A 16136-nucleotide genomic window follows, 5' to 3' on the forward strand; every position below is an offset into this window, starting at 1 on the left:
TATTGTATTTTCAGTACAATCTTACAATCCATTTAAAATACTCATTACAATTTTGGATTCTAACAACATCCGCGAGATCAACAGTACGGCTTTTGTTTTAAACACTGGTAATTGGTATTAAGCAGTCATTTTTATCAAGTGAAGAATGTAACAGAAGAGTAATGGCCGAATAAATAATGAGCCAGATTTAACTTTTCAACGATATCTCTTAGTACCACGTCGTGTACATTTTTAACGAGGTGTTATTGTTCAAGTGTTTAGGATATAATTATAATCGTCTACTTATTATCGCCTCTGTGCTGGGCACATGTTTCCTTAAAGGTGTTTTAAGCGATAGTTCAATGCGCTGGCGAAGTTTGTCGGAGATAGCTGGTTGGTTACTTCACACACTTTTGAGAACTTCTTTTTCGGCTTCTATTCCTTGCCATAGCGACATACCTATATAATGAACTTAGCTCAATGTTTCCATTATTCCTTTTGTTTTTTTTTTTATAAAACTAAAGTAGCAAACGAGCATGTAGTCTACCTGATGCAAGCTGGGCACTGTCGTCCCAAATATCTGGAATCGATTCCATATACGAGTAACAGGAGTTCTATCTAAATCTCAGATGTGTCCATTCCTGATATGGTCGTCTCATACATAAGTCAGTCAGTTTTTACGCATCCTTCTACCGTTAGATTATCAATGTTTTTACATTTAAACAGCAGAAATCTGTTGAAACTCCATAATGAAGTCAAGATGAAAAGCTCTGGATAGTCAGTTACATCACAAATTCGCAGAATGTGAACCGATCCGAAAGTTTTTATTACGCTGTATTGATAGCGTCTGCTGGCAACATAAACCAAAATAAATAGTCTATTTTGAAGCTGTGACGTAATAGTGGAATGTACACGACAACGCTTGTTATTTTTGTTATAATATCCATGCTTTCAGAATGAACGTCCATCTTGCTCTGAATTTTAAGACCAGACATCGCTTTTCTTGTATTAATTTTCTGCTACTGGGCTTAAATCTGAATAAAATTGAGATTTTCCATTGCGCTTGCTGTACGATTGGTTGGTGTTATTGGTTGTGTGGTTGGATTGGTTACTTACACGCCTTTGAAACGCAATATATAAGTACTTGCCGGTATTCTAGTTTGAAATTTTAAGACCAAACATCACTTTTTTCGCATTACTTTTCTATCACTGGTCTTAAACGACTTTTGAGAATAAGATACAAGATTTTCCATTACGTCAGTTAAACGAAAATCGATAATCTTATACATATTTAAAGAGCAACTTGCCTGTTCTATAGTTTTGAAGCTTTCAAGTCGAAACATAGCTGTATACAGTCTCACATTTGATGTTAGATTGGTGGTAAACGCATAGAGGCGCTCCAGGGCCAAATAGACGGGGATATTAAAACATTTAAATGAGGCGTTCTAACTAAGTCGCTTCTACTTCTATTTTTATTCTAACCCTTTATCCTATCCTCATTACAGAACTATGAATTTATAGAACGTTGGTGACCGCTAACCATGAGGTTTACTGTAAACCTCAAATACAGACACGGGCGATGAAAGATTATTAGAATAAAAAGATTCATAAAAGTAATAAGAATTTTATTTAATAAATTTTTATTTAAAATATTGTCACGAGCTTACAAGGAAGTATTTTACAAACAGTAAAAACAATAATTTATTACAAAATACAGTTTATTTCGCTCTATTACAATTATTTTTGTGCGTCGCCATTATCGTATTAAATAATAAAAGTTAACAAAAACTTAATGTCTAATAATCTCATAAAATGTATAACTAGGAGATTCGCCGTTCTAAAACGATGTATATTGCCTATTATACAGTAAATCGAAATGTATAATCTACTTCAACTACACTTAATTATACCTAAAATGTCAACAACACTGTAAAAATTCTAGAAAATGTCTACTTTGTACAATTACAATGTTTAATAATCTCAAGATGATTTATAATAACGATTTTATTTTCAGGCACTTGCAAAAATATTGAAATATTTAAGGCACTTCTATTTCTTCTTAAGTTACACTTTATACATTGACAGGCACTTAATGTCTTACAATATTAAAACATAGAAATGCATAGAGAATCTCATTACTCTTAATTTAAGTGGAAGACGTATCTATAAGTTTACAATATTTACAACTGTGTGCGTGTCTTTTATGTTTCAACGAACAAAAAGTATGTACTTTTATCTTTACGTTACCTAGATTTAGAATTTATAATTAATCAGTCTCTATTAGAGCAAATTTTAGCGACCTTAAACTCTGCACCATAAGTTACACTAAAAATATCTGTCATTTTAAAATTAAGAATAACTGTGATTTAAGTTATTCGTTTTGGGGTAGTTATGATGCCAGGGTTTACTTATTTTTACCATTGTACAGTTTTTAAAGTAAAGGAAAAGTTTTTCGAAGAACCCTAGTACTTAATGGGACCAATTTAAAATACTAAATACCCTTTAAAAATATTGTCTTGTGTTGTCTTTATAAATCTATTTGTCCACTTCTCATTGAAATCAAACAGATAAAATATTTCAAACTGCAAGTTTGACTTTCGACACATACATAAACATTATAACAACTATTGAATCATTTGCAGATACTGATTCTCCTCGTAAAACGAAGATAAGGATGTTTGTAGATCGTTCACAACCATATTGTCGCCGCCTTGTAGAGGATGTGTGCTACTGGATACCATTTCAGAGCTCTTCCAATTCTCACAATTCTCCACATATTCCAGGGTTCTTTGATACGTGTCTTGACGCATGTTGTTCTGGTTCTTCTTCCTACCATTCGATGCTTCGATTTGAGATTGCGATATGTCCCAAACTTGGACATCACTAGCTTGATTGTTCTGGCTTCTCAAACTGTTCATACTGCAGTCCGTCTGCTGTTCATTCATATTCTTCATCTGATTGCAGTTCACCGATCTATTACCATTCGGCTTTTGACTTCCCGTTGACATGTTCACGGAATTCTGAACGGATTTTTGCATGTTGTGCTTATTGAACTGGTGTCCGGGGTAGTCCCACTGGTTGTATGGTCTCTGGTGGTTGTAGTAATGATTGTTGTTCATCATCGCCTGGTTGTATTGATGATTATTCTTCGGTGGTGGTGGACCCATGACATTCGCTGAGTTGACTACCGCGTTATATGGCGGTGGTTGTGGATATTGCATGTTTTGGTTATATTGAGCGTTTTGTACAGGCGGGCATGGGTTTTGTTGATCACAGTAACTATTCATAGCACCGCGAGCCATGTTGCCACTATTATCCACACTCATTATTGACGACCTCGACATTTGCATTGGATGCATCTGGTTGCTCTGGTTCGGTTGAGCATAGTTTACCGGTTGAGGGTAATTCATCATCTGGTTATTGTAGACCATGTTTTGATTCGGCGGCATCGGCTGCATCACCGGCATTTGATTCTGATTGAACTGCTGCACCATTTGATATTGCTGCATGTTTTGACTCCTCATGTTAACGTTCTGATTCTGGATCGGGTATGGCGGCGCTTGGTTAAAGTTATTTTGGTATTGGTTAGGAACATTGTTGTAATTCTTGTTAGGCATCTTTTGATTGCAGTTCTGTCGGTTATATGCTGGAGGGACCGTTGCCATTTGGGGCGGTTGGTTCATACCCATATTCATGTTCATCATGATGTTTTGATTCTGATTTGGCAATGGTGGCGTATTCATGTTCATGTTGGACATGTTTTGTACCATTGGACTTGTCATGGGGCTCTGTAGTCCTGGATGCATCGGACTAGGCATCCCATGGCTCATTGGACTAGCAATGTTTTGAGTTATAGGACTTGCCATATTCGCCATGTTTTGTGAGATTGGACTCCCGATGTTATTATGACGAGGACTCATCATCATTTGATTTGGCATTTGAGGACTCAGCAGACTTTGCATACTTTGTGGACTCATTGCATTGTGCTGCGGAGACATAACACTCATTACACTTTGCGGACTCAGGACGTTATATACGCTTGGAGGACTCATCACGCTATGAGGCATGTTGTGAGGACTCATGACGCTTTGAGGACTCATGGCACTATGAGGAAGGCTTTGGGGACTCAACATACTATGCGCTAAGTTAGGACTCATGACTGTCTGTGGACTCATTACCATCGTCTTTGGACTCATAGCTGAAGTCTGTTTCTGAGGTAGCGGATTATTGACTCTCATTCTGTTCGATTGTTCCGTCTGATTCGCTGCCATCGTTTGCAAAGATTGCAAGGGGTTATTTGCAGTGACTTTTGGGGTAGGCGGTTTTGGGGTTTCTTGCTCGCTCTTTTCAGGAACAACTTCGGGTATCGCCTGCTCTTGTAAAGGCGGGTTTTTGTCATCGGGCGATTTAGTAGCTAAAAGAGAGCCGCTATTACCCGACATACTAACGTCTAATGATCTTAAATCAACTGGAATATCACTTATATTGAGATCACTTCCTATGGCACCTAAGTTTTTGAGTAAAGAATCGTCACTTGTCGCAACATCACTTATTTTATCACTGGAATTGTTCGTGTTCTGTATTTCACTGGTTAAATTGTCTTTGGTTGGTTTGTCTTTTTCTTGATTGTTGGTCTCCGGGTCGGGCGGATTGGTGGAGTCCGTTTTGGCTGGTGTTACCGTGTCGGTGCCCAATATTGATTGGTTAAGATATTGCATCATTTCATCTGGTATCACCAGCTTGTTTTCCACCATTTCTCCTTCGGCGACCTGGGGGCATAGAAGATAACTATTAAGTAATGGCCAAAATTCATAGGTTTATGTGCGTTAAAATCTCTTTTGCCGTAACCAACAGGTGAAAGAGTTCTATTGTCTATATCTATCTACATAATCGTGTAAGTTAATAATGGAAACGGCTGAGTTTATTAACTATAAAATAACTATGATTGCTACAATAAAATTGAAAGTATAAATAAGCATTTTGTTCAAAACAAAGAGACTTATAATAAAAGATATTGCGCCTACTTCAGTCTACCTTCAATCTATGAATTAATTTTTAAGGTTTGGAAGAATTTGGATAAAAAAAGCAACATCATACCTGTTCCAGATTAACTTCCTGGTTCGGATGATGAACCTGCGCGGTGGTGATCACCACTGTGTTCGTCGAGTTCGACCGAGACTCCTTGTAGGTTACCGTTTCATTGTCATCTTCGGTCTTGAATGAGAAAGGGGCGTCACCCTAGAAAAAATAATTAAGATTAACACAAAAATCAAAGTTTACAGCAAATGATCGTTATATTTAGAAATGTAATGAAACGAAACTTGAAATGAAATAATAATAATGAAATTTTTCCCATCCATCAGTTGGCTTAATAAAATATCTAACATCAAACATATCTTATCGCAAGTTACCGTCAAAGAGGTACATATTAACGATATGGAACTGACCAATTATAGTCCAAATGTGTAATATGGTAGGTGAAGTAGAATACGTGGGATAAAGTACTATACATGGGATTGGTGGGGTCAAAAATTAAGCTAGTTTACCACATCATCAGCACTGCAAGGGTAAGGCTGATATTGAGCTTGGTCACTCAAGTTGGACTGTTCTGACAGACGCCTGGCCTCCTCCTTCACTTGCACGTTGGGATCTAGCTCTAGAGCCAACTCCTCAGCCCTCACTTCTGAGCATGTCACTCCTCTTAGCAGAACAGCCTGGAAAAAAATAATACTTATAGACACATGTTTTTCATGTTACTAGTAAACGAACATGCAGTCTGATCTAAGATCTTGAAGTTAGAATAAACATTTGTAAAAATTGTATTGTAAAATTGTAAAAAATGTACCGAGTGCACGTGGAATCGAATCATACATATCAGACGTTTTAACTTAATTTTTACGGATGAGGTGGTGGTGAGGGTATTACACTAAGAATCTTACCTGATTGCCTTGAGAAGTTCTCACTGCCTGGACAGCTGCTAACGCAGAAGAGGGCGCTGGTGCATACCCCACACACGACACTTGACTAGATCTGAAAGAACATTATATAATGATTATTTCTAGATATCGGGTTTGGGAATCTCTAAAAAGATGGAGATCAAAAAAGTTGCTACATGTAGTAAAATATATTGAGTAGTTGCACAATATTATAAAACACATTACAGTAAGATAATTTTGCTGGCAATATCGCTAAATTTGAGCAAGTCTCGCTAAAACTTACATTGACTGAAATAACCCGCAATCATAACTGAAATAGACCGAACGAGCTCTATATTATTCTTCAATATCCAGTTTTCCGTCAAGTTGGAATATATTACAATCTCTATGATCTTTTAACGTCATTTTCTACGTACTTTTCTACGATATTTCGCTAATCTACGATAAATTAACTCGAGAAATTCTGTTTAATGAATATGAACTTCAAAATTACCTTCGACTGCTATCAGGCGACAGCTGGTCATAAGCTGCAGTGTGCTGAGCGACCAGCCGCGGTGGACCCACCACTCCTTGACCCACAGCACCTGACACCACTGAGGCCTGGCTGCTCTTACGGGAGATATCTGATGACCTGATGAAAGAAATCGAATATTAACATTGGAACATAAACGTATACATTTGTAAATGAACTTGAAATTGAATAAGTGTGCATCCTCTTTGCGTAAGTAACTAATATAAATTAGTCTTTGTTGAACCTTATTCAAAATAAACACTTTTCAAATATTCTATGTTCTACGCTATACTCTAAAATCAGCAGTTAATGGTCTTATTATGGTCTACGTATTTACCACAGAATACAGGTCTGTGGTATTTACGCTTGTTTGACTTTATGCTGTACATATAAGCTAATCTTGGTAGAAGTTAAACCAATTTTAACAAACTTTCCACTAGAATTTTGAACCATTTCATCTTTAGTTTGTTTAATAACTTACCTAGCACTATACAAGCTGCTACCAGACGATATTCCCGAGTCCCGCCTCGTGTTAGGGTTTCCAGTTTTCAACTCCACAGCTACGTTTGTACCTCCCAACTCAGTACGACCTTGTACCCCACCTGCAAAGAGATTAAATAAATATATCAACTCTGTATGTAACTAAAACTACTTAAACAGGTACCGATGATGCTTTCCCCAAAATACTGTCCAACCGTCAATGAACATAAGCGCGTATGATTTTAGACAACAGGTCAAACTTCATTTGGACCAGATGGTCTTCAACATGTAAATAAAATAAACGGCGTTGGATACATTATATTTTTTTATAAAATAAAAGTAGCAATGAAGCACGCAGTCGGATGGTAAGTGACTACGATATACTCATCTATAATCAACCCTAAAATTCGTACCTGAGGTCGGCCACAAATGCGCCTTTACCCCTGAGGACTAAGCTGGAATGCCTAATCATTAGCTGGAGTCCTTCACACGGCTGTTTTTAGCAGAAATAGGTGTGGCAGTGATGCCACCGGAGTCGAAACACAGAAGATTCTACAACCTAGAAAGAAAAGTATCCACAGAAACTTACCACCACCCAAGTCAACAGCGGGCCCGGGCGGCATCAGCCTGCCGACGCCCATCTTGTTCCCGAAGCGCGGCGTGTGGTGGTGCGCGCGCGGCTCCCCGATGGCGACCATCGCGCGCAGCATCAGCGGCAGCTGACCCACCTCGCCGACCACTTCTTGTTCCACCTGGGGAGAAGAGAGAAGAAATTTTGGAGAAATTGAAGATTTTAGGAGTTCCACAGAAAGTGTTGCTAAAATGTAATGTAATTTATTATATTGTAAGGGAAATCTGAAAAGATTATGCACATTGGAATGTATTTATCACAAATTAATTAAATTAAGCCCACTTTTTATAAGAATTAATTGTGACATTGAACTGAAGTCTGCTATTTCAAATTGTAATGAAATACCAATGAAAATATTTATTTATAAATAAAGTTCAGAATTTAGTTGTTTTTAATGAACTAAGTGAATGAAATTAAAGCATATTCTCATTTTTTGAATTGCGCTACGTAAATTCCTACTGTTCGTACATTTTGCAATAATTACAATCATGCATACTTTTTGTAATTTACATATTGAGGTCCTTGACAATATTTACCTCTCCATCAAGCCTGAAGTAAGGAGCTCCGTTCTCGTCGCTAAACCCACCAAGACCAGCGCCACCAAAGTCCAAATCCCCACCACATTGTGCTGACAACTGTGAAACAATCAACATATTTACCGTCAAAACATATTTTAACTTTTTTCAAACCTTTAATAATATAAAAAAACAGACTCTTCTAAATATTAGTGTGATTTACTCGTACCATAATTAGTCTCACCTGGTGCGCAGGGGTATGCAAGCCGTGAGGTAGGGGCGACGCTGGACTCTCACTCTTGACTGAGGCGGACGATGTGTGACCTCTGATACCCAGGGGTACTCCGCCTTCTTCCGACCTTGGTGAGGAACCAGCTCCACCGCCACCGGACTCTGCTGAGTCATCACCTCTACTGCAACCTGCAAATTCAATAGTTATATAATTACAAGTGATGACTTAGGAAGGTGATGACTTTATAAAGATAACCCGAAAATGACTAATTTAGTAGTAAAAGGAACAATATAAGTAACGTTAAATCATCATTTCAACACGAGGTAAACATCAAAAATGTTTCTAAAGTTAAAATGAAGATAACAGATTTCTAAAAGGAAATTGATAAGATGGGAACGCAACATACCCTTATGCTTTTTGCTGGCATAGAACTCTGCCCCATGGACAGTCTTCACGTGCTTCCGTAGAGATGACGGATCCGTATATCTCTTCGTACAGCCAGGAGCCTTGCAGACGTATGGTTTCTGTAAACAAAATAATATTTCATCAGATGTTAAGTAGACAAAACAGACACTTAATTGTGGTATTCTTTTAACCACTGCTTTGTCTGCTTTTGCCTTATAGTAGTGGTTACTTCTTTTTTTCTGGGCCAATGGTACTTCTACTACTATTAAGTTTCCCAAATATGTCATCAGGTAACTATAAATCCCATCTGGAGTAAACGTCTGTGATTCCTTTCAGATGGGGTGTTTGTTTTGCAGTGTCCACATTATATCAAATTCTCTTCCATTGCATAATAAAATAAAATAGTTATGTAGAAAAGATCTTCAGTAAATAGACATAGTTTATTACCTCATTACTATGCGTTCTATTCTGATGCTTGGCACGGTCACTGGCGTTTGAGAAGGCCTTCGCGCAACCAGGGTATTCACAGGTGTACGGTTTTTCTCCCGTGTGACTTCGGAGATGAGTCTTCAGATTCTCTAAACGAGAGTACGCCTTGCAGCAACCTTCGAACTGAAATCATAGAGGAAATTAAGTACAATGAACGAAAATAGGAACTAATATGACTAAAGATTGTATGATTTTTTTTCTGGGAAATCCATGGCATCGTCTAAAATACACTTTTAGCAAATTCCTGCCTTACTTTGTGGTTCCTGAACTGTTGCGATCTACTGTTCAAATGATTGTGAAACTAACATCCATGATGAGCTTCATGACTTAAGAGTTCTTCTAACGTATTACCTACTGGGTACTTAAATAAAACAATAGTACTCCGTCATAATACTAACGGTACACTTATGCGGTTTTTCTCCCGTATGCCGTCGCATATGCACTACCAGCATGTATTGTGCTTTGAATGGTTTCTCGTCCCTGGAGCAACCAACCCAGCGGCAGACGAACGCCTTTTTGCTGGCATGGATGTGGTCCGTGTTGATATGCTTCACGAGGTCGTCCTGGGTAGGGAATTCAAGTTTGCAGTCCACCTGGAAGAAGAAACCATTTTTTAAGGATTTAGTTTAATAAAAATCGTATATTTTGGTTTTCTATGAAGAAATTCAAATTTAAAGCTTTATCAATATCATAATTTATTTGTCATTTTTTTCGACAATGCCCCATTATTTTAATAGCATATAATTTTAGATTTTTCAGGAATTCTCTGGTATATTCCTTATTAATTTCAAAAAGTGACAGGAGCCTAAAGACTATTACTTACCCAATGACAATTAGTTTCGATAAAATCTCCGGGTTCATCTTTAGAGTCCAGACCGTCATGGACCGTGCTCTCAGCTGCTGCAGACAAGGGCTTGTTACTGTGGAGGCTGTCTCGATGGATCATCAGGCTTTGGGGAGACTTTCGTTGGGTTAGAGCAGTTGATGCGCTGTAGGAGTAAAAAAATATGTTGAGATGAAACACATGAAATGTCAACTTAACAGAATTTTCGTTCAATTATTATCGTTAAATCCAAATCTTTTTTATCAATCTTCCGCCGAGCTCTCAACCTTCCATCTTTTCAGTAAGTGAAAAATAACCGGTTAAATGTTAGAATTACCTTGTATCATATTTTACGTGGTTCCGTTAGATAAAACCGTTAAATTCCTGATCCGTTAGTGTTAACTTGGTTACCGCTAGCTTTGATCCTTAATAACTTGATGGACAAGAATTCTATCCTTGAACTATTTTGATCATGTCATTTGCTTTTAATACTGATAAATTTAACTAGACTAAACTAGAAACTAACTCAATTATAATCTAGGTTAGTTTCTACTTAAACTATCTTTCTGTCTACCTCAATTATAATCCTGTTTGACGTATATCCTTTATGAGGAAATTTTACTTCTTCATCATCAACATACCTATCAGCTTCCATAACGCTGGTGATTTCAGGCTGCTGAGGTGGCTGCTGCAGATGCTGAGGAGGGGTTCCATCTAAACCTAGTCCTGGTCGAACATCTACTGGCGCGCCGATAAGAAGCTGCGTTGGCGATGATATATGAGATCTAAAAATAAAAAACAAATCATAAAACACACATTTCATTTCAAATTACATTACAGAACATAATTTAAAAAAATACCGTACTTCTTATTTAGTGAGACCCTTCTAGCCTTATTAATTGTAATTTGTCAAATTTTTTTTAACTTTACTATGTCTCAAAATGAAATTCCAATTTACTTATTCCTAACATGGTTCTGACTTATATAAAACTGAAATAAATAATCCAGACACATTGCGCTACAACTTCTTCATCTACTCGATTTAATTCTACTCTAGTTAATTCAAACTGTTCTGTCACAAACCTGTGTATCCCAGCTACGAGATGAGCGTGCGCTGCGTGATGAGCGGCAGCAGCTGCCGCTTGCTGATGAGCTGGGTCCAGTAGCACTCCACCAGCGAGGACCCCGCTACCGCCCACCACGCCTCCTCGCGCCAGAAGCTGCTGCGCGAGGGACGCGTGTGATAGGGATAAAGCTGGGGATATTGCTCCTGGAATAAAGTAAAAGGATTTTTTAAGGATTTTTTAATTACTATACTGTATCGGACTTTTGTTTGTTACATTATTGGAGGTTACTTACATTGGCTGAAGGAATATAGTTGCAAATATCTACAATAAAATTTCCTTACTCGTCTTTGTTCTACATTCAAGTTATAAAAATATATATCTACCAGAAAAATCACGTTAGCATTTAAAGTTCGGCCAAGCTTTAAAAAAGGAATTATCCGATAATACAAGTGCTACCAAGACCAACACAGTCACCAATGTGTTACGGCTTTGAAATATCATCCTACCTTTTCATCAATTCATTATACATATTTAATTTTATATTCTTTATTATTTTTTGTTCACTGTTATATTACTGATATTTAACAGTCGAATGATGATTTCTCAAAATTGCATAGACAACTATCTATTACAAAAATAGTTTAAACAAAAAATTGTCTTTGTTTAGCCGACAATCCTTCTATATGTCGTGTGCACTGAATCGGCGCAAATTCGGACACCGACCTTCCTAAAAGTCAGCTGTAGTCAACCATATCCGATCAAATCTATTTACCACCCGTAAAAATCAGGTACTCAGGTACTATAAAACTAGTTGAACCCGGCAGACCTTGTTCTGCCTGCGTATATAAATATTATAAGCTATAATATTTTCCGTACTTAAAATCCAATTTTCTTGGCAATCCGTTGATATAGATATCGTGTTGCAGCATCATCAACGGTATAGCGAAAAAAAATCTTAAACGAAATTACACTTAAACAAGCTTATTGCCATAGTTTGTCATTTAACATATCATGGCATTTAACTATGTCGGAGTCCGTAAACCTCAAAGATACTTTGGCAATGAAAAATTTCCCTCTGGGCTCGGACAGTCTCGGTTAGGAGCTTGTATATACACAAGATGTTGAAAAACATTAGATAGTATGATTCAGAAAAGATATGATACTACATCACCTCTTAGTTGCGAGAAGTCGCCACAATACCATCATCTATTATTGTGCACGAGTATCAAAATATCTTACCAGCACTAAGGTGTCCATAGCTGCCAGTAGACGCTGCTGAAGGTGCTCTAACAGCCAGACTAGCAGGGGATGCTCTGATCACAGCTGCCAGGTCTAAGGATTCTGCGGAGTAGGGACTCCACGATACAGCTCGCTTGCGGTTAGCCGATGCCCCAATCGCCCCGCCCGACAACCTTAACCGTGTCGGCGAGGCTATTCTTGAGCCTGGAATTTTTGGAGGAAAAACATGTATTATTTACAAATGCTGTCACATGCTTTAACGATGAAGGAAAACATCGCGAGGAAAATTTATTTTGAGACAATTTGTAGCCTAAAAAATCTCGAAGTAATGTAGGTCAATCTACACTTAACCAACGTGGTCTTCTTTGTTCATCCTGAATCCTTTACATTCTGAGACAAAATACATCCTCAGTAGTGGAAGTGAGTGTCAGGAAGTAATTAAACATTTTTTAAGAAAGGAAGATAAGGATAGGATAGAAAAGATAAGGAAGATAACAAAAACTCATTGAAAAATTCGTAAATATTGTCACAAAACCAAAAATGACCTATGAATGTACAACAATCTAATAAAGTAATTCTTTGTGATAAAACTGTACTTACCTTCTAAACTAAGTTGGAAGTCCTGGCTAGCCAAGGTACTACCCGCGTGAAGTTCTGGATGTAAACTTCTGGCTGCACTTAGGTACTCCAAACCTGTAACAAAAAAATATTTGTATGAACATGCGGCAAAGAATTACTCGTAGGTCGGGCTAAAAAAATAAAATTCAAAATTTACTCATAAAAAAGTTAGTATGACGGAGATATACAGTAATTGAAGGTGGTAGAACCCTTTGTGGTTCGACTCCGGCCGCACCACCGCCACACCTATTTCTACCTAATAACAGCAGTGTTAGGCGCTGCTGTGTTCCGTTTTGAAGGGTGTGATAAGGGAGACAGACTTTTCCTAGGCGTTCCAGCTATGTCTTCAGGGGTAGCGGCGCATCTGTGGCCGACTTGAGGTAGGAATATCTAATCCTATCTGGGATTGATTACAGATGTCCATGGGCGGCAGTAGCCACTTGCCATCAGGTGGACTGCATGCTCGCATATAATAGAAAGTTGCATGTGACTATAATTATATTAATTGTTAAATTAAAAAGTAAGATAGGATTAAAATATATTATCCTGACTCTATGGTCATGAACTCAAACTCTATGGTCATGAACGTTTAGAAAATAAATTTAGATACAGATTTAAGTCTAAACTAATAATAACTACTAATACCATTTTAATAATAATTTTATTAACCACAATAAGGAAATTAACTTTCAGCTAAAAAAACACACCTAGATAAACTGTTCTATACTTGTCAGGGTATCGTATTACCATATCCTAAACGTTATAATTGAAAAGTATTGAATTAATTCCAATACATTTAACATTCAGGATCTGTCTTCAACTATTAAGTTTGCGGTAACGAATGACTCAGTAGCGTCTATTTTATTAATTAAACCACAGTGACTATTTGACATTTAATTAAAACTAAATTCCCGTCACGGACCGACAGATATAGATAACATATTCTCATTTTATATTGTCACAAATCAAGTGTCCCGCAGGGTTCACACATTGGACCCAATTTTTGGACCAACATTACATATTAACCAACGTTCGTTAACATCTATATTTAAATCAACAAGTACAGTACTAGTCAAAGATATAGAAGATAGAGAAAAAATATACTATATAAAAAGCTTCCTTGCTACTGAAGGACCTAAAGCTTTTAGTAGATCAATATCTTAGTAGACAAAACTTCTGACCGGAAATGACTAGGCTAATTGTAATGAAATGACTAATTTATTTGTCGAATAAATCAATTGTACGATTTTACACATATTAAAACAAGCTAGAGAATCATCAAAGATAGGTAAATAATACAAATTGAAGTAGACGAAACATGGCAATGAGGAGTTATGTTAAATGTAGAATGTATTTGTCTTTGACTATTTGATGTAACATTTAAACTTTCAGCGATGGCTCTTGAGCTTTTTTCCATTTTATAAAGTGTGAAATCCTCGGGAAATGGCACCAATATTGGCAATAACTTGGTACCAATGTGTGACACAGCAGTAAAGCAGACTAGGCAATAATAACAGCAGATTGAGATGTCAACGGTTGAGACCAGTTTGAATATAAAGTGGTCGTTTAGCGCTGTAGGCGATTAATAAATAGCCTCGCTTGTCATTTACGAGTATTTCGCGGGAACCGATTTCGACTCTTGGGCACTTGTCTCACTTTTAGCGAATGAACTTCTTCTTCAAAAATATATGTTTACATTTTTTAACTGAAAAAATCCCAGTGCCTTATTTATCCGCAACAATTCAATACACAAATGGACATACATAACAAGTTAAAAACATGAAATCAATACGTAAGTGGACATACCTAATATATTTTAAAGTATAAATGATATAACACTGCAAACATCGCCATTCCTCCCACTTAAGACAAAAACTAATGCGAGCAATAAAAATACACCTCTATAAATTCCACTACCAATAGGTTCTTTGCTCCAAACCCGGTCATCATCAGGATGACTAATCAGAAGGTTTCAAGCTTCATTCTTATTTTAAATCGTAGTTTCATTGACACTTGCAATGACTCAGTCGCACCTCGCCACCGATGAGACGTATGTCTTAATTTAGTGCCTCCAAATTCGTCGAGCTAATTGGCCGACGAGATGGATCGACGATTTTTCGTTTTCGACAATGCCGATGTCGTAATTCGTTTCGAGGGCGAATTTTATCGCCCGCTTTATTAGTTGTTGTATGCCGTAAATTATATCGTAAACGAATTTATGGCAACGGCGTACATTAACCAAGCCTTTATAGGGTGCTATGATACCTCATTCACTGAAATGTTTTCGACGAAAACCAACTTGATTAAAGCACTCAGCACGTATTCGGATGTACGATAATTGTACGTCAAAAATTGATAAATGCTGATTGGACCCAAAATAATCAAAAACAAATTTCACGATTAAAATATTAAAAATACCTAACCCAAACAAGCCATTACGTTACAGTGATTATTTAGTTATTAATCAAGCTTAATAAAGTTTATTTCTCGCCAGTATTATTTCAGCGGCGAATCTCCATAATAATTACATGCCTCGAAAACAAACACGTTTTTTGAATCGCAAAAAGTCCAAAACATCTTGATTTGTTGATCACGCTCCTTTGGCGTTTCGAGGCGGGCGATTTGGCCTAAAATAATAGGTTGATCCGAGAGGCGTGAGAGACCACCAATTTGGCGAACACCCAGCCAAAACAAGAAAATGACACGATTCCGAAAACCCCACGAAAATATTGCATGTGGTCCGTTTTGATTCGCCGCGCCGACTTCCAAAATTTTTATGTCTTCATCCACTGTGAGAACCGAAGCGGACATCGATATTCGATAAAAAAGAGCACCCATCCAATAAGTTGGTCCGTTTCGAATTCCATTAGCCTGGATGGTCACCCTGACGACATTCGTGTAACCGCGCGCAAAAAGTTTAAACGAAAACTGTCTCTATGTCCTTTTTTCGAATAGTTGAATATTGAGCAGATGGTTATCCGATTGGGTGCCTTTTTGCCGGTCAGTTATTCGAGTGGAGATCGACTGATGTATTAATTTTTATCGATGTCGATTGAGCGTAAAATTAGTGTGGACGACATCTATCGGTTTCGTGGTCACGTTGTGCGTTAAAATATGAATGTCAGCGCTTTGTTGCGGCGTCTTTGGCCACGGTTGGTACAGTGGTATACTAATGAGGTTGGGAGTAAATTATGAGTTTGGTTGTTATTCG

The 16136-nt window shown here is 37.5% G+C and overlaps 1 protein-coding gene across 3 annotated transcripts in view; it reads right to left on the minus strand.

Annotated features, from left to right (window-relative positions):
• Window positions 1-1587: 1587 nt before the first annotated feature.
• ci (transcriptional activator cubitus interruptus) overlaps window positions 1588-16136 on the minus strand; it is a 130284-nt gene continuing 115735 nt past the window's right edge. For 2 of the 3 annotated variants that reach the window (XM_073089656.1, XM_073089655.1), the window contains 17 exons: window positions 12908-13000; window positions 12308-12511; window positions 11085-11271; window positions 10643-10786; window positions 10002-10167; window positions 9577-9771; window positions 9137-9301; window positions 8691-8808; window positions 8282-8472; window positions 8074-8172; window positions 7496-7658; window positions 6908-7028; window positions 6409-6546; window positions 5919-6009; window positions 5526-5693; window positions 5077-5217; window positions 1588-4748 (listed from right to left, as the gene is read on the minus strand). In XM_073089656.1, the coding sequence (XP_072945757.1) occupies window positions 2604-4748; window positions 5077-5217; window positions 5526-5693; window positions 5919-6009; window positions 6409-6546; window positions 6908-7028; window positions 7496-7658; window positions 8074-8172; window positions 8282-8472; window positions 8691-8808; window positions 9137-9301; window positions 9577-9771; window positions 10002-10167; window positions 10643-10786; window positions 11085-11271; window positions 12308-12511; window positions 12908-13000 (4529 nt within the window). In that variant the 3' untranslated portion in view covers window positions 1588-2603. The remainder of the gene's footprint in view (window positions 4749-5076; window positions 5218-5525; window positions 5694-5918; window positions 6010-6408; window positions 6547-6907; window positions 7029-7495; window positions 7659-8073; window positions 8173-8281; window positions 8473-8690; window positions 8809-9136; window positions 9302-9576; window positions 9772-10001; window positions 10168-10642; window positions 10787-11084; window positions 11272-12307; window positions 12512-12907; window positions 13001-16136) is intronic. The other variant, XM_073089657.1, reaches the window with a different exon arrangement.

Source organism: Epargyreus clarus, unplaced genomic scaffold (genome assembly GCF_041222505.1).
Source record: "Epargyreus clarus isolate Ecla_fem2 unplaced genomic scaffold, WU_Ecla_fem_2.2 ptg000031l, whole genome shotgun sequence".
Classification (NCBI taxonomy): domain Eukaryota; kingdom Metazoa; phylum Arthropoda; class Insecta; order Lepidoptera; family Hesperiidae; genus Epargyreus; species Epargyreus clarus.